At 43.3% G+C, this 27,154-nt stretch overlaps 1 protein-coding gene across 3 annotated transcripts in view; it reads right to left on the minus strand.

Annotated features, from left to right (window-relative positions):
- FAT3 (FAT atypical cadherin 3) overlaps nucleotides 1–27,154 on the minus strand; it is a 660,150-nt gene that overhangs the window by 115,301 nt on the left and 517,695 nt on the right. For all 3 annotated transcript variants that reach the window (XM_004763574.3, XM_004763573.3, XM_045087202.1), the window contains exons 5-6: nucleotides 10,870–11,184; nucleotides 8,290–8,500 (exon numbers count right to left, since the gene is read on the minus strand). In XM_004763574.3, coding sequence (XP_004763631.1) covers nucleotides 8,290–8,500; nucleotides 10,870–11,184 — 526 coding nt within the window. The remainder of the gene's footprint in view (nucleotides 1–8,289; nucleotides 8,501–10,869; nucleotides 11,185–27,154) is intronic.

Genomic DNA, 27,154 nt, shown 5'->3' on the forward strand with positions numbered 1-27,154 from the left:
TTTGGCCATTTTGACAGTGTGAATTATTTTTGTCCCCCATAAGTAGCAAGTTTATGGGAGATTTATAAAATGAAATCTGGAAGGAAGTAGAAGAATACCTCAGTTTATGTGATATCACTCATAAAGCAATCAGTACAAAAGTTTAAAAAACTTTCCTCTCCAGTCTGTCGGACCAAGTACAGCCCACAATCTGTGAACAATGTGCAAAGACAACACAGGCTATTTTGAAATTACTGTAGCTGTTTCCATCTCTGTGAACTAAAATGTGGTTTATGATCTTTCCCAAAATGATTTTTTTCTCTTTTTAAGGAGGAGAAAAGATAATGGTATAAATGCTGGACTGACTTTAATTAAATATCAGTACATGTTCACAAGTTCTATTTATTTTAGTCTGAAATTTCATGATGTCAATTAATTTTGTTCTTGGATAGTAATTTTATTTAGCTACAGCACAGAGGGCAATGCTTTCACTGAATTTCATATTTTAGGAAAGAAATCTTGGCTTCTCTTATGTTCACCATACTCTGCATTTCATTTTGTGGATCAATGAAAAATACCATATACAATTTCTATGATACTACAATTACAAATGAGTGAATGACTGACTTCAGAGAAAGGAGAATTTAACCTGAATTAGTAGAATGGGATGTACGGTGACACAAAATAAATCATATGGTTTTCTTAAAAAAAAAAAAACAAAACACCAGTGGTATATATTTCAAATACTTATTGCTTGCAGCTGTCATATACACTTAAGATTATTTAATTGCTAGAGGGAACATAATTGCCCTTGACATTTAATTAAAGTTATGGAGATACAGGGGGACCACAGAATTACTTGGAGATGATATATTTTTCAAAAATTTCATCTAAAAAGAGACTCATCTTCCAATTAATATCTTTAATTGATTTACTGAGGAGCACTTAATGTTAACTCCAAAAAAAAAAAAAAAAATCTTTTGAAGAACAGGAGAAGGAGAAAGGGGAGGAAATCAGGGAAGCAAACCTCAGGTCACTGTTTCTCTTTCGAAGGGAGTGCTTCCTGTTGAAAACTACATGAAATAAAATGTAAGGCTGTTTCAAGCACCTTGAACTACCACCCTAATGAGCAAAGAAAAATCATTTGCTATCATCTAGTACATTCTGAAAAAAAACTTTGTCACAGAAAGTTTCAAAGGAAGGACATCAAAGACGTCAGACCTGTGTGGAAGGGTATACTGCCATTTCCTGGGCTGTTTTGGGTGGGTGCTACTTCATATTTTAAATCACATTTAAAATCATTTTTCGCATGTTTTCCTAACCAGGTTGTTTACTTTCTTAAATATGAAAACACATTATTTTGGGGGGGGCAGGATTAGGATCTAGGAAAAAAAGATCATCCTGCTATGTCAATTAATTTCAGAAGGTGGAAATTGGTAGGTCAGGGCAAAACAGAAATTATGCAAATTATAAAACTTTGGTTTGCTCCCGTTTAAAGATGCACGAAAATGAAATGCAGAGAACAGACAAGCCAAGATTTCCAACTTCAGTTCCTGCTTAAATGGGGCAATCCTATGTGCTCTCTCTCACTGCCTGGGATGCCCATTTTCCTCAGGGCCCTGTGCTGAAAGACATAATCATTTCACGGGCCGAGTGGCATAAAAGTTGCATAGTTTACAAATGGCATATAGATTGTGTTTTCTTATCAGTCATTTTTCATATGAAAAAACATTTTTGGCTACTTTAAGGGATATGATTTTTTTAAGTTCTCTCTCTTCCTTTTGCTGTGTGTGTGTGATTGGGTGTATGTGTGTGTATCTCCCTCACATCCCGTTACTGTTTCCAATACTCTAGAAACTTCTAAAAGGGTGGGAGATAGACAAATGAAAGGCAGGTCAAGGCGAGCTTGAGAGACAGGGTCTGTGAAGTGTCTCTCAGCCCGTCAATATGGTGAGCAGCCTTTGAGAGTTGCTTCCAGAGCTTGTGCTCCGAGTTAAACCAAGACTGCATGTGAAAAGAGGCTCCCCAAATCTTCCCTTGATTTTAAATTGAATTTCTGACAAGGGAGGCAGAATCCAGACCAGCAGTGCACCATCAACCCTCACACAATTTAATAAGCTACCACTTAGGCATCCAGTTCATGAACGACTCTGTATCTCTCCCCCAGGGCTCATTTCTCAGGCTCCCTTTTAGCCTGAAAGGTGATTTCATTTCATGGGGAACCACGGCCAATTCATCTGGGGTGAGACTATCAAATGGAAGGAGTCTTTTCTCGCTAGCAGCATTCTGTTTCAACAAGATGTGCTTCCTCAGAGCCAGTAACACAACATGCAAAGCCAGAGTGTGCTAGTGCAGCAGCGTTAGGCTAAACGAAAGGTGGGGGACAGGGGAGGACACCGCCGAGCTGGTCTGAGCTTCAACAAAGTGGGAAATTAGAAAAGTCACAGCCTGAATGTTGCTGCGGGGGTGTGCGGCAGAGATGGTTAAAAGCGAGGTTGTGAACAGCCCACATAACAGATAGTTCATGTCAGGAACATGGCTCTGTGACCATTTTTGGTCAAGACGGGTGTAATAGAGTAAACGAAGAGCAGAAGAGGAGGGTTGGGTTTCTCTTGGATTCTCAAGTTAAACATAACAAGTCAGAATATCCTAAAAAGCTTCAAAAATGGGACAGGGGTGAAAATACTTGAAGCCAGCAGTTACCGCTTAACTATGCTGGGCAGCAGGGCACTGGCCTGTGATCTGGTCAAGCCTTTCTTTAAAGAAGGGTACAAAATGTCACCATGTCTCCATAATGAGATCCAATGGCGGGTACCCTACCGCCTCCCCTTTAGAGAAGCTTCCAGGCCCGGCCCCTAGCATATGATTCCGTTCCACTCTGTGTGTAATTGTAAAAACACCAACCGAAATCTAGTAGTCACCAAGGGGGGAAGTGTTATGTGAGAGGCTTCCAAAACACCGAGCTGCTGAATCTCAATGAATTAAGGGAGTCGTTCACAAGCTGTTCATTCAAGTTCGGCATGTACGTCGAACTTAAGGAAAAATGCTAAACACCGATTATGGTTTGATCATGAATAATTTTCTGTCTTGGAATGAAGCAAGCACAATATGGGGCTGAAAAGGATATTTACATGGAAGGCAGGAGATGCTGGGTAGAGGTCAGGAAACAGTGGTAGGAAGGAAAATCCTTCTAGAATCTGGTTTAAAATTCATTTTCTTAAAATAATTGATGTACGAGGTGCTTTTGGCACTTTTTATTATTTCGCTGAAACCTCTTCAGATGTGCTCCTATGGTCTGTAATGTCACTATGGAGAAACGGGAGGGCTTTGGGGGATCAAATTAGGGACAGAGTGCAGAATAGGAGAAATGAAGTATTTGAGGTCCACTGAATGTCTTTGAGCAAATACTACTCTAATGGGTACGCAACTGTGTTAGAAATGGTACACAGACATGGCTTCTCTCAGGAGGGCTGGGTAAGAGTTTTGGGATAAGGAAACATGGTTGCTTGATTAGAAAAGACTCAGTCTATTGTCAGAGACCAGACCTGCTATTAGCGCTACCAAAGAGTTTCACTTGCCCACTTGATCCAACTCTAAGGGATGGCTCCACTTGGGGACAAGGCTCGAGAAGGACAGATGTAAGCTCATGTGATGAAAGCAGCCCAGAACCCAAAGTCTGTAGGAATCTATGACCATGTATGAGCCAAGGTGATCTTTATATACCTACAACATGGACAGGCCTTTGGCTAGAGCTGGACCTATGTGATAGCTTGCACCATCAGAGAATTGTTTTCAAGGAAAATAAGCAAGATATTTCAAGTGCTTTCTGTCCCCAAGAAAAACCATTTTCCTAACCGAAGTACCAAGTAAAAAGCAAGAAGAGTGGGTGGCAGCATCCACCATCAAACTGTGGGTGAAGTGGAATTGTTTGAAGTGTATAATAATGGTGGTCTTTACAATACAAATATTTGCCATTGGGATAAAGATATGTGGAATGAGCTGCAAACCAGATTGCCTGCACATTAAAAAGAATGTAAATCAAGGAGCTGCTGAGTTGAATCATAGTCTCCTGAGAAGTGTGAAGATATGTGATAAAAACCACAAAGGATTATGGGTTATTTTTGTTCCCTTCATTTCTCTTTTAACACAGAGAAGGAACATGCTGTGCATTGGGCTGTTTAAACACAGAACAGCTGAACTTTATGGTGTTTCCTTTTAATTACAGCTTTCTTTACTGGGTTACAAGTAGGGCTTCTGTTTCTGGAAGCTGAAGAGGGTTCCGCTACATAATATTGTAAGCAGTGGTCTCTTCGGAGGAACAGGAAAGTGACTGGCTGATCTGTGGTAAAGGGGTCCACACTTGGGAATGAGATCTCTCTTGCTATAGTTTTTGTGAATTTATATTACGGTGGGAGGAAAAGGAATGCGGTTAAACAAGAATCGGGTAGATCCGGAAATATGGAAATGAGGAGACTACACTCCCAGGGGGAAAAGCATGCAGAAACACTATATCTGCTTACTTAATGAGAATTCGTTTGTTACGGGCATCTGTAAACTTCAAGTGCTCGGCCAGGATGCTGAAAGCTCTGGAATGTCTTGTATAGGTGTCTAGGTGCCCTAGGTGTATAATGGAACCAGGTCTTGACTGTCTTGGAAGAGTTGCTGAGTATTTACCTAAGCAAGACCGCAGCTTCAATATGAGATCTCATTTTAGATCTATGCTAATGGTATATGCCAATATTCCACTATAGTATATTGCCAAATTTCTTAAACATCAGGAAGCCGTGTTCCCTATCTTTTCCCTCTGAGTTAGCTTGGCTGAGGAAGACACTCAGTTACCAAAGGGAAAAGAGAGTAGAGTCTGGATGGTCAAGGATAACTATGCAAGAAATACTGAAAGTGAGAAGGAAACATCTGAATATGATAAAGAAAACAATAGATTTTTAGAGAAGGGAAAGGCATTGTCAGCAGATTGAAAAAAAAAAAAAAGACTCTGTTCGATTAGAAAGGATTCTAAAAAGGGGGATTTGGTGGAAGGGAGACCATATTGATTGTGAGAGCCACCACAGCACCTGGGGATAAGATTTAATGTCTGTGGTGAAACAGAATCGGTGTTTCAAGATATTGTTGGCTGGATGTGGGGATGGAAATAAAATCATGTTCTGTTTGGGAACTGGGCCCAGTAATTTCAGTTTGCAGAAGAAGCTCAGCTAGAGGTGACCCGATCTACAGTGAAATCTCTGTGATGGAAGCATCTAGACTAGAGGGACAACGCTGTAGGTTTTTGTTAAGAGAACTGACACCAAGAGGATTAGGAGGAGGGTGGCATTTAGAAACAGGAAGGTGGAGAAACATGAAAACTGGTGCTATGTTTTTGATGATTCCTGGCTATGTATTTGGGGCAGCCTGAAGGATTCCATCTGGGGAGGTTAGTCACCTATAAACTGCCCCTCTCTTCTCGGGATAGTTCTCATTTTGTCCACGGTGCCATGGTTGCTAAGGCTGGGAATATAGCAGAAGGTCATGCTAACTCTGGATTGGTCTCAAGAGGTGCTAGTAGGGCTAATAATTGGCTGCCTGGAGCATCTCCATGGGTCACCACTGTTTATCCCACTCACCCTGAAGCAATCAACACAAGCATGGGCAGGAGGAAGGGATGAGGAGACAAAAGCCTTGACTGTTAAGAATGGAGACTGGATCAACACAAATGAAAAGACACCATTGCCCTGAAAATGCTAATGTGAAAACATGCAGGTAAGGTGACATGCAGCATTACCAGCATTACTACACACAAACACACACGCAGGAAGGCTGAGGAATTGCAAACTGATCAGGATATCTGGGATCAAATGGCTATTGGGACTGAATGTCAGAGAAAAGTGTGCTTGGAGGATTTTTTGAAGTGTGTACATGTGAGGTAGGGCAGGGGGGATGGTAGCAGGCTGCGTCACGGGGCAGGACATTGCATGTGTGGATCACACAAGGGGGTGAAGCAGTGCTGTTGGGTTTAGAGGAGCTTGTCAACTGGAGTGTCAGGGGAGGAGGAAGATGAACGGGTGGCTAATGAGAGACACTAAGCCCTCCCACAGCAAAGGACAGCAATGCCAAGAGCCCTGCTGCCTGCTGGATTTTGACTACACTCTTCTCTGGGCTATTTACTTATTTCTTAAAAGATTTATTTATTTATTTTAGAGAGAGAGAGAGAGAGAGAGACAGACAGACAGACATCAGGGGAGAGGGGCAGAGGGAGAAGAGAATCTTAACTAGATGTCATGCTGTGTGCAGAGCCTGATGCAGGACTCCATCCCACAAGCCTGAGATCGTGACTTGACCTGAAACCAAGAGTCTGACACATAACCGACAGGTGCCCCTGGGCTATTTAAGAGAAATCCCTTTTGCACATGCCCCTGGAGGCCTGGCACCAGGGACACAGGGAGAAAGTGAGATGCGTTTCCCGTGACTCCAGTTGGAAGTGGCAGTGAAGGAACCACCAAAGGGGATGGCATAGAGAACGAGGTGATGCGTGCGCGCCGTTCTCTGTTTCACTAAGAAAGAAGCAGCATCAGAGAAAAACTTAATGGACCGAAAACTACTGAGAAGATACAGACTCAAAGACATCTTTCACGGATCAGAAGAGGTTCCATTTCAAATGCTTTAAGTGGAGATGAAGAAGGAGTTGAAAGCTTGGAATGAGGATGGCCAGGTACAGGGATGGTAGATTTAATGCCAACCAAGCAAAACAGAGACATTCTACCGGCATTCCAGCAAATGAAATAATGCAGAAAACACGCCTATCTGGGGGAGTTCAAAGGACCTTCTATGGAGGTTTGATTGGAGGCCAGGGGGCATTCTTTTTCTGTGCCTCATTAAAACAGATGTGGAATGTTCTCAATGCTTTCTGCAGATCCAGCCATTCCTGGGAAGAGGGATAGGATCTTGCCCATCCCATCCAGGCAGGGACATGTGGAGGGAAATGATTCCCCCAGACCAGGTCTCTGGATTTCTGGTCTCCCACAAAGAAGCGTGGGAAGTCAGCTCCAGCTCGACCCGGCATCCAGTCCGGGGTCGGCATCCTCTCCCTGCTGTCTCCTATGAGCTCTGGCCCATTCTGGTTCCTGGTCCTTGGCACTTATTTGCCCTGCCCTGCCTCTCCTTGCCTGTGTGTGGGGGGACAGGGGTGCTCCTTTGCCCTCTCCTTTTGCAGCCTGCTGTGCTTGCTTGCTTGCTTTCAAGGAATGTAAAGGTTGGCTCCCACGGTCTGTTCTGCACGCTTCCATCTGCTTTCTCTATTCCGTTCTCGTAGGAAGCGCTCACTGGCTATATATCTAGGTTCCATTTCCTGCCTTTCCTTTTGTGGACAGCAGCCAGGGACCCTCTTGGTGGAGCTTTTAGGTCTATGAATGGCACTACTGCTGCAAAATAGAGGTGTTGGGAAAAATTTTAATTCTTTTTTCCAATTGGAAAAGGCCCCATCACATAACCCAACCTACCAAATGATAGAAACAAAACAACCAAAAGCCCATATACCTCAAAAGCAGAGAAAAAAATAATTTTTTAAGTAAATCAAAACCACCCCTCCCCCAAATCCAAACCCCATCAAACCTCAAACAAAGGAGTCAGTGGATTCGAGTAATGCAATAGTTGTTAGAGGCATTGTATGAAATCTTTGGGCTGCCCTTGAGCCTGTCATAGGCAGTTATGAAAGATGTAATTTAATTTGCTTTAAAAAAAAAAAACCGTAAAAGGCAGATTGGATAGCTGTATTTTAGCAAATGTGTGTGCACTAAGGGTACCTTCTGTTGAACAGTTCTGCCCACAAGCTGTCTGTAGAATATAGAACATCTCTCGAGCATGCTTGCCACCTTGAAGCAGGGCAGTCGGGAGCAGAAAAAAAAAAAAGAACAGAATGCAGAAAAAAGGTGAAGAAAAGAGAGAAATGAAGGACAGCAAGTCTAGTACCATCAATACATTTAGAAATGAGATTAGCCAAGTGTGACAATAGAATTTAAATGACACACAGAAAGACATTAAGATTGCAGTAAATAACATACTATGGAAAATCCAGCCAAAGAGCACTTTCTGTTCAGCTTAGCTACAGAGTTGGAACGAAAGCACAGGTCGATTATTCATTTTACTGGCTCTTTTGCATTCCAGCACTATACATCTTTTCATCTTAGCACTAATTGTTAGTGGGTTGTTTTTTTATTTTTGTATTTTTTGTATTTCTTGGTATTTTTTGCATTTTTTTTGGCTAGTTACTCCAGTCCGTGATTACATTGCCCATTACTGCTCTGGAGGACTCGAACTTACCAACTATGTCAAACCACAGAGGGGTGTTAGCTGGCTGCACAGACACCACCCCTACAATCTCGGTGACTCTATCGCTTTCCATGACTGTGAAGTTATAAAACGGCTCGTCAAAAGTCAGCGGTATAGGTGAAGGGGGTGGTTTCTTAATCCATTCAATGTGGAGGCGGGCCGTGGAGGATTTCTGTGGGCGCCCATTGTCCACTGCCTTTATCTACTCACATATGGAGAGAACATAGAAAGAGGTCTTAGAGCTCAGATCCCTGTGGAAATTGGGGTCTGTCCCTCATCCATCGTGGGCCCAAGAATCCCTCCTCATCACGGTGTCCGCAAAGGGAAAGGATGGCAGAGTCTGGGGAGAATGTGCTCAGGAATCAGGGGACACAACTGAGTCATGTTGGGGGGGGTCCCATACCACATTCACTGGAAGGTGATCTGAACCACCACCAACTTTACAGATGTGGAAAACTTGAAAAACAGAAGATGCACTTACCATTTGTAGTGTTTTATGGGCATGACTGATAGTCACATAAGTAGGAATAGCTCATTTGATTCCTTGTACCTCTGGTGGTGATGCTTGAAAGGGAATGAAGTGCGCCGTGAATCCTTAAGTGTGGATGAGAATGTGTGTGGTCGTGTTGTGCGGCTCCTTCCTTCTGCTTTATTCTGGGGAAAGCACTGTGTTCACTCAGAATCCGAGGAAGGTGAGGGGATAGGTGTGGGAAAGGCAGCAGCTTTGCTCACACTGCCTTGGAAGCCCCTCAGATAGGCCAACTCTGAAGGGGCAAACAACTCTTTTGGTGAAAGCATGGGTTCCTGGAGACAGCGGGATGGGGAGGAGGGTTTTAATGACTCTTCCCTATGGTCTTATATAAGCACTGAAGAAAGCAGTTCTGCCCACTCAGCTGTGCAGGGTGAACTGCTATGTTGACCTGGACTTCAATGACGGTTCAAGTTCAACAAGCAAAAACCATGGACAGAAAATTTTTAAAAATCAATACATTAAAAAAAAAAAGGATTTTAAAATATCACATCTTAAAAATAACACGTACAAGTGCATGGTCACTTGTTACAGCCTTTAAAAACAGTGACAATTCACAGCACCCAAATGCCATGGAATCATGACAACCACTTTGCACCAGAAATTTCCTGTGGGACAGAAGACCTACGAGGATTTATGTCTTCTTAGGTCAGGTTTCCTAGGAGCAGGGTCTGAGACAGGGATTTGAGTACAAATTGTTTTGGGTGGAAGTGTTCTTGGGACAAAGGCACTGAATGAAGCAGGATGAACAGGAGAAAGAAGGTAAACATAGGTGTGGTCTCAGCTGAAGTTTAACCTCAGCCTGATCCCATGGGGGGTTCTGAATCCTCAGTTGTACTGCTGGGTTGAATCCACCTGGAGGCAAGGGGTCCGCTTTTTGTACCACTTAGTCATTGGCTATGGGCTGCTGGCCTGGGACGGGAGTGTGTAACCTCCTGGGTCAAGAAGGTCAGCCAAGGATGATTCTCTCTAGAAGGGGGAAAATATGAGCCCTTAGCAGCCAACACTCTACAGCAGTTGGGGCATAGCTGCACCAGCCTATGGGGATCTGGCTGGGGCACAAACAGTATCCACTACAGTTTGTCCATCCAGTCTTCAAAGTCTCCCATTGTCACACAACTAGAGTAACACACATTACATCAGAGCTGCTAATGGTAGAAAGAGGGTCACTTCTCTGTTATCTTCTTTTCTCTGCCCACAGTTCTAGATAGGTTATTGAGCAGGGAAAGAAACCCAAGTCCAGACCATAAGACGGTAAAGACAAATTAAGGAACTCAGACCATCCTTTAAAATAATACAGGACTGACTCTATACAACAGAGAAGGCTACAAACTAAGAGAAGGACGGCAGATGGAGCTGACTCTTGACAGCTGTTGGGACACTGGCAAGGACCCATCACTCATAAGGATGATCCATCCCCTTTCTGGCCTAGATGCTACCTTTCTAAAGTGTTGGGGGGTGGTGAGAGCAGGTGGTACTTTTAGATACAGGAATTCTAAGTCTCTATTTGAGATAGTGCTCATTTTTTAAAAAAATTCTCTAACAATGAAGAATGTAGTCATTTCTTACTTAAGTTTTTTCACTTTGGCAGCTTATGTAGAATAAGCATAGCTAAGATTCGTGTCTCAATTTTCTCGGCTAAATTCATGTCCTATTACACTGTCAATGATTACAAGAGTTGTTTTCTTTGGGAAGTGAATGATATGTTGGGTGGTAGGTGTAACATGTCACTCTCGTGTTCCCCTACCCTCAATTTTCATCTATGCTGAGTACCTTACAATGGTTTAAGGCTGTAGGAAGTGTGGCTGAGTATGTGACGGGGCAGGCTGTGTACTGGAGATGGAGGAGGTTTGCTGATAGGACACAACCGAAGGAAATGGTCTCATTATTTAAAAATTTCACTGAAGGAGAAAGTAGTAGCCTTCCACAGCCATGTGGCTGTACTTCTCACTCTAAAGATTTATTACTCAAATGCATATACATGAGGAAGAAAGAAAGTCCCCCCTTCCCATGAATATTACTGAGGTTCAGAAAGATCTTACCGTTAGGATGTCATAACTCCCTGCTGTAAACTGCTTTCTGGAAGAAACCATGCCAGTTTTAGGGTCAATAAAAAACTTTCCATCATCATTCCCATCCACGATACTGTAGGAGATTTCTGCATTGGGGCCTTCATCTCTGTCAAATGCAAAAGCCCTATAAATGGGTTCTCCCCTTTTTTTCCGGTCACGTTCTGGCAGCTTGATCTGGTAGACCTTCTCTGGGAACTGTGGTTTATTGTCATTTTCATCCAAAACCTGAACCACCACCCAAATTGTGGACTGTTTTGGAGAGGAACCGCCATCTGTCACGGTCACCTGAGTTTTGAAAGAGAAAGCATTTTGCAATCAGAATGGAGAAAACCCTTTCTTGCCACTCCTCCCTCCGGCTGCCCACAAAAGGCCTCTTCTGTGCCTTAGGGCAGCTCAACTTTTCTTATTCCTGTCGTTCATAGTCAATGTATAACTTTTCATAGTTCATCTATAAAAGCAGGGACTGTTCTACATCCAGTAATGGAAATCCTTGCTGAAACGGTGGGAGGAAAGCAGAGTTCTCATTGTGCTGTGGAGTGGAGAGGGAGAGGAAAATAAGACTGACTTTACAAAACGTACTAGCTTATATAAGCTTATGGTCATGAAGTATGACCCTCGACAGACACAAAAAACCGTATCATCATTAGTACATGTTAACCAATGGGCATTTCTTCTAATTCTTGGACAATGATATCACCATCTTCCAATTTCATGGAAAATTTGTGAGTTTTGCACTGCCACTATACAAAAGGAAAACGGAAATATATGCTTCATAATTTTGATGGCTCATCGTAAGTACATTTAACAGTTATAATACATTTTTTTTTAATAGTAACAAAATAATGGCTTTTCCCCTCTGGGAAACTTGAGGGGGATGGACACTTCTTTCTGCATCTCTGAGGTGCTATTCTTACGAGTGTCTGGGAAAACTGAGAGAGAGGAGAGAAATGAAAAGGAGACGTGGTGTCTTGGTCATCTTCTTCTTGGTCATAGTGATAATAATTACTATCATAGAAATACTTGTACGTGGGGATGGGGACACTGTTCATAAAGCACTCTTGCATACGTTGTATCCCTCACTTTCCAAAACACCTTCTTCACTAAGTGGAGGTTTACTTGTTCCTATTTGACAGATGAGTAAACAAAGCCTCAAAGGCCCCTCTTGTTACCAAGAGTCAAAGCCAGATATTAAGTTTTTGGCAAATCTTAATGTTCTGTGTGACCACAAACCTAGAAGAACCTGTGTTTCTTCTTTAAATCATTACCTAGAATAAGACAGCTTATTCCTACAAAATACATATTTGGAGGCTGGAAGGAACATGAAGACGTACTCGGCACCAAAAGGAGAAAAACAGCAGTAAACTACAGCACCTGGTCATCCAGTTTTTCACCTAATAAAGCAACCTGACAGGAATAATGGAAACAAAGGCCAGAAACGTGCAAAAACAAATTAAAGGCTTTTTGCAAAATGGAACTGCAGTGTAGTTCAGTTTCTCTTCTTGCAAGCCGCCTAGGAGAACGGCTTTAATAGACTTAAGATAAATTTTCATAGGAGTTCTTGCTTTCTTTGAGAAATCAATCAAGTTTCCTTCTAAAGTTATTTTCCCAATTGGTTTGTTATGTTTCACAAAAGATCACGTTGGGACCACTATGTGCCAGCGCTTGATTTTGACTCCTGAGATTTTCCCGGATACGCTGAGCTCTAAATGTTACACTCCCAGGTGAGCCGTGTTGACCAAAACACATTGATTTCTTGGCCGCTCCACTTCCCTGCCTCTCTTTCCTCCTTGAACAGCCTCCTTCCGACGCCAGACAGCTCTTGCGGTCTTCACTGTGCACAAAATCACCTCCTCATAGCGTCTCAAGAAATCCCCTGCAGTGGGCTCGAGACGGGGCCCTGGGGCTGGTTCAGGGCCACGTGGCTGCCAAGGAAAGCAGAGGCCCTCCTGCCTGCAGTTCACCACTCACTCAAGGATCCTGCTGCTGTAAAAATGGTTTCTTTTGGGGGCGCCTGGGTGGCTCAGTCGGTTAAGAATCTGCTTCGATGCTGGTTATTATCTCAGAGTCCCGGGATTGAGGCCCAGATCGAGCCTCAGATCGAGTCTGCTTCTCTCTCTGCCCCTCACTCCCCTTGTGCTCTGTCTCTCACTCTCTCTTTCTATAACAAGTACCTAAAATACTTTTAAAGAATGCTTTCTTTTGGGGTAGAGCTGGATTTATACACCCAGGTGTTCCAGATGTCTGCTTAGCAGGGAAAGGTGGGTCCCCACAACCTCATCTCACCTCAAGCACCCCGCTGTCTTGCTCTCTCAGTCCACAAAGGCATCCTTGGGTCCTCCAGGGAGCAACAGCTCTTCCCTCTAGGGCTTTTGCACACCCCGCCCTCTCTTGCTGGAGTGCTCTTCCCGTCCCTTCCCCTCCGTCTTGCCTCCTCATCCCCGAGGTCCAGCTGAAATGTCATTTCTTCAGGGGTGCCTTCTCTGAGCCCACAGACCAAGCGCCATCCTCCTGCCCCCCTCGCATCCCTTCCTGAAGCGTACGCTTTACATTACCCTATACTTTTCTTTTGTCGCGCTCTTTTGGAAAGTAAATAAATACAATCTTCTTCGTCTGGGCTGATAAGCTGTGTACGGGCAAAACAGACTTTGCCTGGTCTGCTCGCTGCTCTCACTCCTGCGTCAAGCCACGCAGGTCGAACGTGCGCCACAAAGGCTTATTTACTGAATCAGACTCTAACTCTGGTCTTACTTGGGCAACCTCTTCAGCCAAAGCAGACTCGCCTTATAAAACTGGCAGAGACCATTCGAGGCCCTTTTTACAACAGAGCCCAGCTGCCTTTCCGGCCTTCTGGCCTGGAGCTCCTCCGTCTTATCCATGGCTTCCAGCACCCGCTGTAGCTGATCCTTCTTCAACGTGTGTGCCTGTGCCTGTGCCGGAGGCTTATTCTCCATAGCTGACCAGTATGTCCAACTATATGCCAGCAATCTATTCTCTGGACCTCTCATGTTACAGACTGAAAGCATTACCTTCAAACCTCCCCCCTCTCCTGTTTTGCTTCTCTGTGAAGGACACCCCCCACCTACTTCCACGCTCGTTTGTCCCAGAACCCCGGGCATCCACCGAGAGTCCTTTCTAGAGTCCTGTTCTTGCTCTCCACATCCAGCTGAGCTTGGGAGGCCAGCAGGTGCACATTTTCTGACACACTGCCGCAGAATAGACCTGTTGTGCACCCTGCTTGGACTGCTGCAGTAGCCTCCTGGTCTCCCTGTCTCCAACCTTCATCTTTGTTGTAAAGTTATTTCTTCCTTAAAAATCTGATCATGTCACTGACCTTGGATGACACCCTTCCGGGGCTCCTTGAAGACAAGGATCTGGCCAGACTTACTTATTACTGTGCCTTATCCATCCCTTTCCAGCCTCTGTGCCCGGTTACACTGTGAGCCTGGGAGGTTCTGAGTATGTCATGTTCTTAACATCCCCATTCCTCTGTACAGCTGACTGTCTGCACGGAATGCCTTCTCTTGGGAATATGCGTGACTCATTCTAGAAGCTTCAGTTCCAACACTCCTTCTCCGAAGTCAATCCTGCCTCTGGCGGACAGATGGAGGCACCCTCACCATGTTCCCACTCCACTGTGTGCATAACTCCAGGACATAGTAATTATCATCTGTGTTTTCCAGTGTCTGTACGCTTGTCAGTCTCCACTCAAGCCTTCCAGAACAACCCTAGGTCAGGGATTGTCTCTTATTCATTGTTATGTTCTGGTACCCTATGCAGCCCCACGTCAAATAAATGTTGTTAAATGAAATTAAGAATTAATTTATCTAAAACTCTTCCTTATGATAATAAGTGGAGGAAACATTCAGACACTGAAAAGTCTCTGTTTCTTCATCTGTAAAAACAATGAAGAGATGGATAACATACAATCCCTAAGTGTTTCTTGCTTTATGAATCTAGGAATGGGGGTTAGACAGAGCTAGTACAACTTTCATACCCACCGGACATCACGAGCACATCACCAATCCCATGATTACTCATAGTGATTTCTAGCCACTTCTCAAACTGTGCTGGTCATTGCAGACACTTATCTACAATCTACTGAAGTGATCTATTCATGTGTTTTGGCTCTTTCAACAGGCTCAGAGGCAGGGACCTTGACTTTTTCATCCTTGCTGTAACCTAGTGTACTCTCAGTAAATGCTTGCTCAATGACTACGTCATTTCTGACCTCAGAGTCTTCATTTCCATTTTTTATTTCTCTAGACCCACTCATGTGTCCAGCTCTGTTTGTACCTGGAATATCAATCATCAATGATTCCATCAGCTTTTTAGACTTTATTTTTCCGTGTTGCCTTAGGGCTCAGCCCACTAGCTGGAATCAGTCTCTGTGGAAAAGGAGTAGCAGCACCGGGGACCAAAGCAAAACTAACATAAGTCCCCACCATCTCTCCACTGAGCCATTTTTCATTAACGATGAATTCTATTGTTTAGAAAACTCTCCCCTCTTGCTCTGCCACAATGCAACAGGGGAATACCAAGCCATCCTAACCTGGATTTTCTGTTCTCATCAATGATCAATAATCAGTGGTTTGGCAATTAATCAAAGCCTGAAAGACTCATTTCTTTAGGTGGTTACAGCGAGCACCTAACAAAAGGAACCACAACGCAAGCAGTTCCACTGAAAGTACAGTCCAGTCCATTTCATTTTCCTGTGGTGTCCTTGGGGTCTGTGATTATCAGGTAGAACCAGAGGAAATCAACACACCCCAGTGGATTATAACGATAAAACCACAAAGAGGAACATGTTTATATGTCTATCTCTGGAAGATGCAAAAGCTTTATAAGACCAAAAATGGATGGACATGGAGAATTCTGGATTCAAGGCAGCTGGTGAAAGCCACGCTTCTTACTCACTGAAATTTCCTGATGTTTTTGTATTTATGGTCTCTTTCCCTACAGTAGAATAGAAGTATGGATGCTGTCTGAGTGTGGAGACCTTGGGTCTTGTCCACTACCTTGTCCCTGGGGATTATTGAAAGTATCTGAAAATATATTAAATATTTCTAAAATGGAAAGTCCAATTCTGACATTCTCCTTAACTATTAATTAATCATAAATGGCTATTTCCAGGCCGTTACACTTGGCATTGTAAACCTCTCTTCAGGGATCACATATCCTTCTTCCTATACTTTGGATCTTATCCTTGACATTTTCTCATTATCAGACATATATTTAACTCACAATCATATTTATTGAATGTCTTCCTTTATTAGAATATGAGCTCCATGTGCATTGGCATTCGTCTATTTTGTTCACCCATGAATTCCTGGCACGCAAGTATTCAACAAATATTCATTCCACAAATGAAGTTTTCATCCAGTGCCATGTAGTTACACGGCAGTTTAACTTTTCGAGGGAAATTGGGAGATAACACCAACCAACAAACCACCCAACAAAAATTCTGGATTCATACTAAATTCACCTTTCTTGCTTGCCCCAAATCTTCTATAATATTCTGGACCTTCTATAATATTCTGAGACCATGAACTGGCCTCAGTTTACATGCTTTCAATAAGACACACTCACTGCCTTAGGAAGCGGTCTATTGGTTGTTTGACAGGTTCATTGTTCCCAAAGCTCTTTCTAATACTGAACCTGAATCTAGCTGCCTGTCATTAGCCCAGACTGCCTGTCGCTTCCCAAAGACCAGGTTTACCTTTTGTAACTATACAGAAAAAGTCAAATTTCTCTTGCACCTTGTCTTGATAATCTGCTGCTGTGTAACCCAAAACTCAGGGGCTTAACTAACCCATAATAATTTATTTATCTCTCCTGGCTTCTAGGGCTGAACGGGGATGTTCTTACTTGGGGTCTCTCATAAGCAACTGCAGTCCCAGGGAGCTGGGTCTGTAGGTCACTGGACATGTCTATTGGTTGACACTAGCCACTGCTGGGACCACAGCTGGGGCTGAGCCTATGCTTCCTTGCAACACGATGGCTGGGTTCCTTTCATTATTTCCTTTCATTCCTTTGATTGTTCAAACAGTCTCATGAGATAGATTACACCTATTTGATAAAGAACTTTAATTTAAGAACTTGTCCTGGGTCACAGTGCTCTTAAGTGGAAGAGATTGTTTTAACCCTGGCAGTTCGGTTCTAAACCAGGGAATTGGCAAACTATAGCCCCGAGGCCAAAACCTGGCTGCCTGTTTGTATAAATAAAGTTTTATTGGGATACAGCCACACACTCATTAACATGTAACCTGGAGCTGCTCTCCTGCTATAAATACAAGAGTCCAAAGGTTGAGGCAGAGACACTGTGGGTCCCAAAGCCAGAATAGATGCTATAGTTACTATTTGGCTCTCTACATAAAGAATTTGCTGAGCTCTGTTGTAAACCTTATGTTCTGCCGCGTCTTTGGTTACAGGGCTCTCACTTAACAGTATGCCTGCTTTGCTCAGTCCTTTGCGTGGTGATTTACGTTGTCCCTACTTTTTACAGGAATCTGGTAGACATCGCCGCTTGGATTCTACAGCTAGTAAGACAGTGGGGCTCAGAAGTTAAGTGAGGAATTTTTGCAAGGCCACTCAGCCAGTAAGTGACAAAACACAGGTTCGCACCCAAGTCAGTTTGGCGTCACAGCTCATGCTCTTTTCCCCACCCTGCAGAGTCTCCGGAGAAGCATCTGTTAACCATCTGTTTGAAACTCCCTCTCCAAACATGGCTCCAGATCAACACCGAGCTCGGAGCCCTGCTTCTAGAATCCAGCTTTTCCCTCCTTTGAAAACTGGGACCATCTTGGACGGGCCTTGGTCTTTTGGCACCTTTCCTGTTCTCAACTGCTGAAAAACTGCCACCAGGTCTTGGGCGGCAGCTGCGACTTCCTTCGGTTGTCTGACTTGAGACGCAAACTTCTTCAGCGCAGTTCTGTCTCCTGCTATTTTCCTACAGTTCTGAGCCCTCAGTTCCCGCTCAAAATCTGCTCTCCCCTCCTCGCTGATAAAGGAGCCCAGGCAGGAGGGGAGGGGGAGGGGAGGGCTTCAGCTTCTCTGTTACCTCTTATTTATCCTGCACTCAGTGATGTTCCTCTGGGCAGGACTCTTCCAAGTGCTTACAGACACTAACCCATTTGTCCTCATGCCCCGGGGGAAGGAAGGTGGGGGGATGATCCCCGAACTACAGGTTATAGACAGGCAGGGAAAGGTGAAGTAGAATAGATTCCACCCAGTCCAGGGTCTGTGCCCCCAACCACGACCCTCTGCTGCCTGTCCCCTAAATGCTTACACCAACTCGCGGGTGTGGCTACACTCCTGCCTCTGAATGTGTTCCAATCCATCCTTCCAATGGCCTCAGCACATCCTAGCAAGACATCAACGGTTTCCTCTTTGCAGTGCAGGTGGCGTCAGCAGTCCCGAAACAGAGCCCTTATCCTACCAGTCCATCTGCCCACAGTCTAGGCTGATCACGCCCCAAATACCAAGTATCTCTACGTTCACACGTCGCTGCCACATACTTTCTCCCCGTCCTGGCAATACCCCTTCTTCCCGAGTACTTTGCGTCCTTATGCTGAGTCTCCTGATTTCTAGGAGCTATTTTTTGCCCCTGAAATTCTTCTAAGGCAGAAGACAAAGCTCAAAGGGGATTTATGTTTCTCTCCTCCATCTCATTATGAAAAGTCTCAGGAACTAGCTCATAGATTGGTGTGAGGAAGAAATCTAAAGATAAAGCCATTTAGACCAAGGCAGAGCTTCCAACCACGTGACAAGTAGGTTTCAGATATCCTGTGACACTGAACTTCTTAACTCTTGGGTAGATGAGTGTGACCTTACAGAGCTGGATCCCCGGGGCTGGTCATCTCTGGCTGGGGTTAGCCTTTCTCTTTACCTGGCAGTCTTGTACAAATATTATCATCTTCTTTGTGCACCATAATGGGACAAAGGTTATGAAGCCTGTAATCAATTACTAATAATGTTACCCTTCTCTTGGCTCTGATGACATTTTAAAGCAGTATGCCTAGGGCGGTCACTGGGTGCAAAGGACACATTCTTTATGCAAAGGATTTTAGATGCTATGGCTGTTACAATTAATTCCAGTGAGGATGCCTATCTATTTTCATGCTTTTCTCACAAGACCAGTTGTGGATAGCAATGCTCTTACCCTCTATGTCTCTATTCTTGATCATCAAGGGTAGGCAAACAGATGGAAGGGGACCCACTATTGAGTATTTTCTTTTCCCTATAACATTCTCATATGCACTGAAGAGCCTCAGAGCAAAGAAACTGGCTTTCCTTACCCTTACACACAGCAAAGCACAGAGTCACTAGACACTAAGAGAACTCACAAGTAAGTGGGAGTTTAGACATCATTCTGGTTCATTCCGCCCGCTTTACAGATGAGGAAACAGGTCTAGACAGATGAGCTTCTTAGACCAACATCGTATTACTGGCAATAACCTTAATTTTTCCAAGACATTGGCTCCAGAATTCCAAGCCGCCTTTTGAGCTTCAAGTGATGCCTCGTGTTCATAACTTCTCAGCTGTGTGATTTCAATATTGCAGAGGTTTTAATTTCGGTATTTTTCAAAATGCTACATGCTTTTAAAAAAGAAGAGATGTGTTTAGAGGAGAGGCTCTGTTTACTTTCGTCTTCAAAATGTTTCCCAAACATTAAAAACTTAATCTTCTCAAGAAAGTAGAGAAGTTGAAAACAGCTTTATCTCCTCCCTACCAGGGGAGAAACAGAGAAATGACCTCCTTCAAGTATACCACGGCACTGAGTAGTCATGTGGGGGTCAGAATCCAGACCTGTCTGCTAGTGGGCTCAGATGACTGCACTGTTGGGAAGACAAGTGTTTCCTTCCATTTCTGGAGAGGAAACTATGTACAAACACTAAATTAAGGGTAGGTCTTGAAGGAGGAACAGCTCTTGAAGATAAACCTTCTGAAAGGTAAAAATGATTGAGCTAAAATTAACCTGTACTATCTCCCATATTTTCCTTTGAGGGAAAGAAATAAAAAGCCCGTTTTATACCACCTGCCCTCGGTTTTATTACATGTGATTTCTCTGACTTGACCTATCAGTTGGCATTAAGAAATCATCTGGAGGCGCTCTAGTCACTCACCATCCTGCCTAGGTACAGCTGAGGGACATGTTCTCTGGACTGTGGAAGATTCGTGTCCCTGCGCTTTCCAGTTTCCAGTAAGTCAGGTATTCAGGAGGTGTATTCAGTTGAATATCTTCGTGGAATGGTTTGTTTTTTACGGGAAAAGTCTTCCTTTGAAATAAGGAAAAGGAGGGAATGAGGAAAAAAAGGAAACAAGGGAAGAAGGAAGAGATGAGAGGAAGGACGCAGGAAAGGAGAGAAAAAGTACAGAGTGAGGGAGGTAAGAAAAGATAGGGAGGAAGGATGTAGGAAGGGCAGGCACGCAGGTAGCGTCCTGCGAAGAGGTGAATCTAGGAGGCACCAGGCAGCTTTCTGAAGAGAATGGGGTGTGTTCCCTTTCACATAAGGAAGGCTGGTTACAAAGGCATGGAAACGAGAAAATCTATTCACTGAGGGGTCGGGTTAGCAATCTTTCAGGGATCAGATGATGTTAATCTGATGAGAGTTTACTCTAAACTATTTTCTAGAAAGTTTGCTCTGAAAAGTTAAAAGCACAAACCAGAGGGGCATCCTGATCCCTGGAACCTAGGTCTTGGGGTCACTGAATCATGCTGTTCATTTTTGCACGCTCTCTCTTTGTCCCAAGATGTCACATTATTGGGGGGCCCCCAGGACAAATCTGCTCACGATCCACCCAGAGACCCCTTGTGAGCACTTGTGGCCTGTCTTCTGCAGGGCGTGGGTTCCCATAAGTCTGTGAGCCATTCCAGGGGCTGGCCCACACTAGCACACAGTGGGTCCTCAAAAAACATTTGTTGGTTGGATGCATGTGGGAACCTTGCATCTCAGGACAATGAAGGTACCTTTTCACTGCCATGTTTAGACCCAGCGATTTCTAAATGGCTGCTTTTTTAGAAAGATCCTTGACCAATTCGCTTTGGCAGTGGCTGCTAAGATTATAAAGCTTTGTCCAAATCTCTTCTTGGCACTTCAGGAAATAAAGTATTTCCCAGCCTGACATCTCTTAAAGCTTTTTTTCCCTGCAGAGAGGTACACATCAGCTACTAATCTCATCACATTTCCATTTCCTTCCAGGCTCATCTGCTCATCATTTTCTATTCATAAAACTTGCTTGATTCTAATCTTCCCGATCAGCAGGAACTAAACACCTCCTCCAAGTTTCTTTAGAATGATGGTGATTACCACACATGTGCTAACTCCCCCTTTCAAACAGATGGGTCCAATCTATGTGCCCACATGTGGGCCGTTAAGAAAGTTCTGCTACGAACTAAGATGTGACATCATATTAGCCCCAGGACTCAATCCCCGATACCATTTCGTAATTCCCCCGACATTAAGGCCTTCGTCCGTATACTATTCCACATCCCCTTCTCTGTGAAACCGAATCCACCAGGTATGAATTACCGTGTGAAGTGTATATTGGTAGCCTCCCTACTTCCCAGCACCGGACCTCACACTTTATGTTACTTCTATCCTGCAGACTCTCGCGCCTTTAGCTCCACTGATGATGTTTTTTTGGATTTCAATGCTAACACTTACACCAGACACCAGATTTTTGGTCTTTCTTCCCACAATCAAGACTTAATGCAAAATAAATAAATAAATAAATAAATAAAGATATTGTTCTCATTACTAGCTCAGGAGAAAGCTTTGCTCCTCTCGCTTGGTAATTCAGCATGGGTTTGTATGACAACTCAGCAGGTCCTTTAACAAACTTTATCTACCTAAAAATACGAATTTTAAATCAATCTACTTAAAAAAACATTAGGCCCAAGGATATGTATGAAAGCACATATAGACTACTGTAAAAGTCATGAAGAAATTGGTGGCCCAGAGATAGAATTTTCCTAGGCCCATGGAGGGTAGTACAAAAATTTCTGCCAACATTCATAACTAGAGAGGTTTCATATAAAAATTCCAATTCTCAGCTTCTCCTGAAAACTCAGAAGGACCAGCCCATCATCTCTCTCCTCTGTTCCTGATGTTTCAGCCACGTCAATATCATTCAACAACATCGTGCAGAAATTTTTCTTCGAATGCAGAAATACTTCTTACTGCCCATATTCTTATCAAAAATGGTTATAAAGGATAGATGGAGAATTCTGCATATTCAAAGACAAATGGAAGAGAGCACATTTCTTTCGTAAGCGAAGTACGTTCCTGTAAGCTTCATATGCAAACACTCTGCTGCTATCCCTCACTCACTTACGATGCCAGAGTGGGCTCTGCCGACATTTGAGCTTGTAACCCTTGGTTCAAGGTCTTGGTAAAAATCTTTCTGTATGGATAGGATGTATGTTTTGATATGTTTCAGAGATAAAACTGTAGCTCTTGGCAGAGACCAGAGCAAGGGGAGTTGAACATACGTCATTCCTACTCCGGGTATGAGGATTTCAGGCACTATGATTTTATAAAAATCTAAAGAACTTTCCAAAAAAAAAAAAAAGAAAGAAAGAAAAAGAAAAGAAAAACAACTTAAGGCATCTTTAGCCCTACAGTCACCTAGACAACAAATATGAGTCATCTGGAACACTTCTCTAGCCCTCCTCCCATATCTCATCAGTTATTAACGAGGGACATTGCCAGGGGTGAATCAGAAATAGGTGAAGATGGGGGGCGGCTTTGCACCAGGATGCAGGACTTAGAAACAAAGTGTGGGTGGGCTTTGGTGGTGATCCGTGACCGCCTCGGCCAAGTGTCTCTGAGCAGGGCACCACCTGTGTCATTCTAATAGCAGCCCTGACAATTCTACCTCTGAAGGGTCAGTTGTATCTCTCAGTTCTTTCTTCTCCCTTCTTGGGGTCAGGCTCTCATTATCTCCTCCCTAAATCATCTTGTGCCAGTCTTCAGCCTGGTTGCCCTGCCTCTAGTTTTGCCTTATCTCAGTCCATTCTTTAGAAGACTGGAGAATCTTCTAGCAAGAAATTCAGATGATGTCGGTCCCCTGCTGAGAGGACTTCAGGGACTGCCCACTGCTTAAAGCAAATCTAATAAAATGTGTCATGGAGAACATCGGTCCTGCAATGAGCTTGCCTTAAAAAGAGAGGGTCCAGGATTCCAGAAGCCTGAAGAACACTGTAGGTAGAGCTTTCTGAGTGAAACGAAAGCAAAGAGGCTGGTTTAATTTTGTTTAAATCTCTGTGTCCCAAGCTTATGTGACAATAAGATCCTTTCGTTGAGCGATGCTTATTAACATCCTTTAGACTTGATATTTCAAGGAACGTACTTTGGGAAGTGCTGACTTAACAAGACAAAGCCCACACTCTTCAGGATTAACATGTGAGATTCTTTAGTATTGATACAGCCTGTTACTGCTACTCTCAGCTTCTAGTTTTTACCCAGTCTTTACCTGAAGTTCTTCCTCTTAAGATTTTACTTATTTATCTGAGAGAGAGAGAGAGAGAGAGAGAGAGAGCGCGCAGGGGAAACAGCAGAGGGAGCAGGAGAAGCAAGCTCAATCCCAGGACCCTGAGATCATGACCTGAGCCGAAGGCAGCTGCTTAACTGACTGAGCCACCCAGATGTCCCCATACCTGAAGTTTTAATCACAGAGTACATTGTTTCAACACACATAAGCCAGTGCTTTACAACATGCCTTGTTTTAGACAAACTGGATATACGGTGGTGAGCAACGTGGGCTCCCTTCTCTCGGGAAGCTCCCAGTCTACTTCTTCCAACATGGGACATGTACTTCAATGCCCTTTTGCCTTTGATTGGGATTCCCACTTCATAGAATCCCCTTTGTTCCCTTTTTCTTATAATTCTTGTAAAATCCTTCAAGGCTGGATGCAAACGTCTGTTCCTTTATGACACCTTCTCAGAGACCAGGCTCAAATTCCTTCCTTTTTATGACTCACTTGTCTCACTGATCACATATCTAATTATTATGTCTGTCCTCCTTAACACCCTTGCATTGAACGAGCGTCACTTCCCCGGCGGTGAAGACATGTCACATCAATCACGATATTGGCAGCACCAGGCACGATGTGCTGATATATAATAAATGCTAAACTAACATCAGTTCCCTTAGGTTTTCACAACAGGGATCAGGAATGCAGCTCTGGATTGGTGAAGGAATTATTTATCCTGCTTTGTTTTCCTACTTCTAACAGCATGTTATTTTAATTTTGAGTCATAGTAAAGATCTTAGATTGCCAGTAAATTAGGATAAATTAGGAAGATATCCTGTTGGTTAGAAACAAGCATTATTCATTATCCCATCAACAGAGCTATTAAAAATCCTGCATACTCTTATATTTATCGCACGACAGGTAGGGTTTGTTTTTTGCACATAATAAAATTAAAATCCCTGGGGAAGCATGTCTCAGGATGCAGCTACTAAAAGAGAAAGATGGGTCATCTTAGATACTTAAAGTATCCTAATTACTTTCTCAAGATGAAAGGGAGTATAGGGAAGTTTTAAATAAAGATCAAGTCATTAGACTTACATGGATTCGGAAAGAGAAACTTGACAATGAACATAATGGTCAATAGGCAATATTTAGGAAGTCTCATAATGTATCCGTATTCAGCACATTTACCAGATGTGCAGTTATGTTCATCCAGTTCTTGCCTTCCAGGACAATATAAACACGTCCACCCAGTCCCAGGTCTGAACTATATTCTTCTTCGAGAAGAAGAATTTCTATCAAACCGCCTGAAATCGCTCATTTCTATCAAACTGCCTGAAAACTATTTGTGAGTTCCCCAAGGGCAGGAACTTTCTTTCCATTCTCAGGACCTAGAATGGGATGGATGAAAGCAATGTAGGGAAAAGTAAACTGCCAAAGATATGGAAACTCGAATAAAACAAACAGCAATGAAATAATTCCATGCTGTATCCAGAAAAGGAAACCTAAGCACGCATGTAAAATATAAATCCCACCCATCAAATGAAAAGCCTGGAAATGTTAATAAGGTAGTAAGGAATTAAAAAAGCAAAGACATGGGTGCTCTAGGAACCTTTTTGGTTAAAAATTCTTGGGTATTTGAATGACTGGTGCAAAATAAAAAGTACGACTGTCTTCTTTCTAAGGATTTACATGTTTTGTTTTGTTTTTCTTAAAACTCTTCTCCCAGAAATAAAGGGAGAAAAAAATGCCAAGTTGTCTTCTGACCCTGAAATCAACTAGACTCAGAAATCCAATAACTTGAGACAATGAATAATCACCTGCAAGAATAATTAGAAGAAATAAAAGCCTAAAACTTGCACTCTGCTCCCAGTCCACACTCATCTGTTTAAATTCCATTTAAAATGATTCTTCACTTTTTACTTTTTCAACATTGGAGGCAGAGGGCTCAGCAAGAACATTCTCATCGTCATGCCCCAGAGGCAGCTCTCCCCACCAAGCCTGAGTAATGTAAAAAACAGTGGCTGGTGAACTTTCTGCCCACGTCAAAAGCAAAATAGATTAAATGTGTTAAATCGTGGAAGATAAATGAGAGTCACACTGCCCCAGGAGTCAATTAAAAATGTATAACTCAAGTTGCGCATCTGTAAACTCTAGAGATCGTCGTTTTGCCCACGCAAAAATATTGAAAAGTCATTTGAAATGCAAGGCCTTCCATAAGTACTCAGTTTCTCTGCTGGGTGAAAATGGAATACAGTAGTTTTTACAGATGACCCTCTACGACGTTGAATTTTTATTCTCAGAGTACGATTGTGATGATCAAATATGACTCCCTACTATGTGCTCTGTTCACACAGGCCAGAGTCGTCCCCGTGCTTAACAGATATACCCTCTTTGTTCATTTTATGAACCAGGGCATAACATTGCCAGGACAGCTCTCCCTTCCTTCCTCTCTCTTCTCCCCAAACCTTCCTCTCAGACGATCAGGCCTACAAGCACCTATGTGTGAAAGAGATCCCTGGTGGGCAGCACTGTGAGTCATGAATAATGACTATCTCTTTGTAAGACGCTACTTAGCAGGCAGCTGAAACTATTCTGACTTTATGGCAAAAGCTCTCAGGGAAATACATTCCCAAACCATGTTTCAGCATGTGAGAGGCAGCAGGGGTTGCCAAGCGCTTGGCAAGATTCACCACCACAACGCACACTCAGGGAAGGTTGAGTGATTTGCTCCAAGCGTCCTGAAAAATCTCATTCCAGATTTTAACATGTAACTTTGCAAGTGAGCATCTTTCTTTTCCTTCTGGTTTTGTCAAAGGAGTATGTCAAGGATTCCAATAGCTGACCAATGTAAGAAACAATATTTCACTAAAACATACGGAGAATGTCCTAGCAGCCTTCCACGACAATAAAAGGAACCAGTGTATAAAGCTTCCAAATTGAGTAGACTTTCACCAGAACGAAAAACTCTGTAGAAAGCTTATGATAAAAATGATTTTTTGAATAGACTTAAAGGCGATGAAGATTTCTTTTGATCAAAAAGAGTTATTGGTTTCCATGCTCCAATGAATAGGCCCATTACCAAAATATACAGGCTCACAGCCTTCCCCAGAAATCTCTAGAAATGATACAAATAAAAGATCACATGAGACATCAAGTAATTGTGTTGGCAGCAGTTGAAGGCTCCCTGGTGATGACATATGGTTGTTATCCAGGTTCTGGTCCTTTTTGGTCTTGAAATCCATTGGTCAGGGGTCCAGGACTCACCACTGAAATCAGAGCAGGCTGAGTATGGACGACCTGTGTGCCCTCATCCAGCTGTTCCCCTGACATACTTCGGGTCCTCAGGCCAGCTCCAGTCTTAGTGTTCTTTCTCAGTGCCTTGTGGAGTTTGTGGGTCTGCCATCAGGGGTGACTTATTACTGAAAACCATAGGGTGACAGGGACCCTTCATATTCCGGGCCCCTAACCCACTCAATAATGATATTGAGGCCACGTCTTTCATGCCACGCCTTCAGAGCACTTTCATATCTGTGATCTCATTTGATTCTCCCAACAATTTGACAAGGGAAATTGGTCAAGCAGGATTAATTCCATTTGATAGCTGATGGAAGACTGAGCAAGGTCAAAAGCTTTTTCTAAAGTCACTCAGCTCGTGGGTGACAGCATGGTCTCAAAAGACATAGCACTTTGTAAAATCCAGGCTAATGCTCCCACATCCTCCTAGACTCAGAGGGCTTGAGCTCAAGTTCATGGACACTTGGAAAAACCAGCTAACAG

Source organism: Mustela putorius, unplaced genomic scaffold, assembly GCF_011764305.1.
Source record: "Mustela putorius furo isolate JIRA1106 unplaced genomic scaffold, ASM1176430v1.1 tig00001069_pilon_pilon_pilon, whole genome shotgun sequence".
NCBI lineage: Eukaryota > Metazoa > Chordata > Mammalia > Carnivora > Mustelidae > Mustela > Mustela putorius.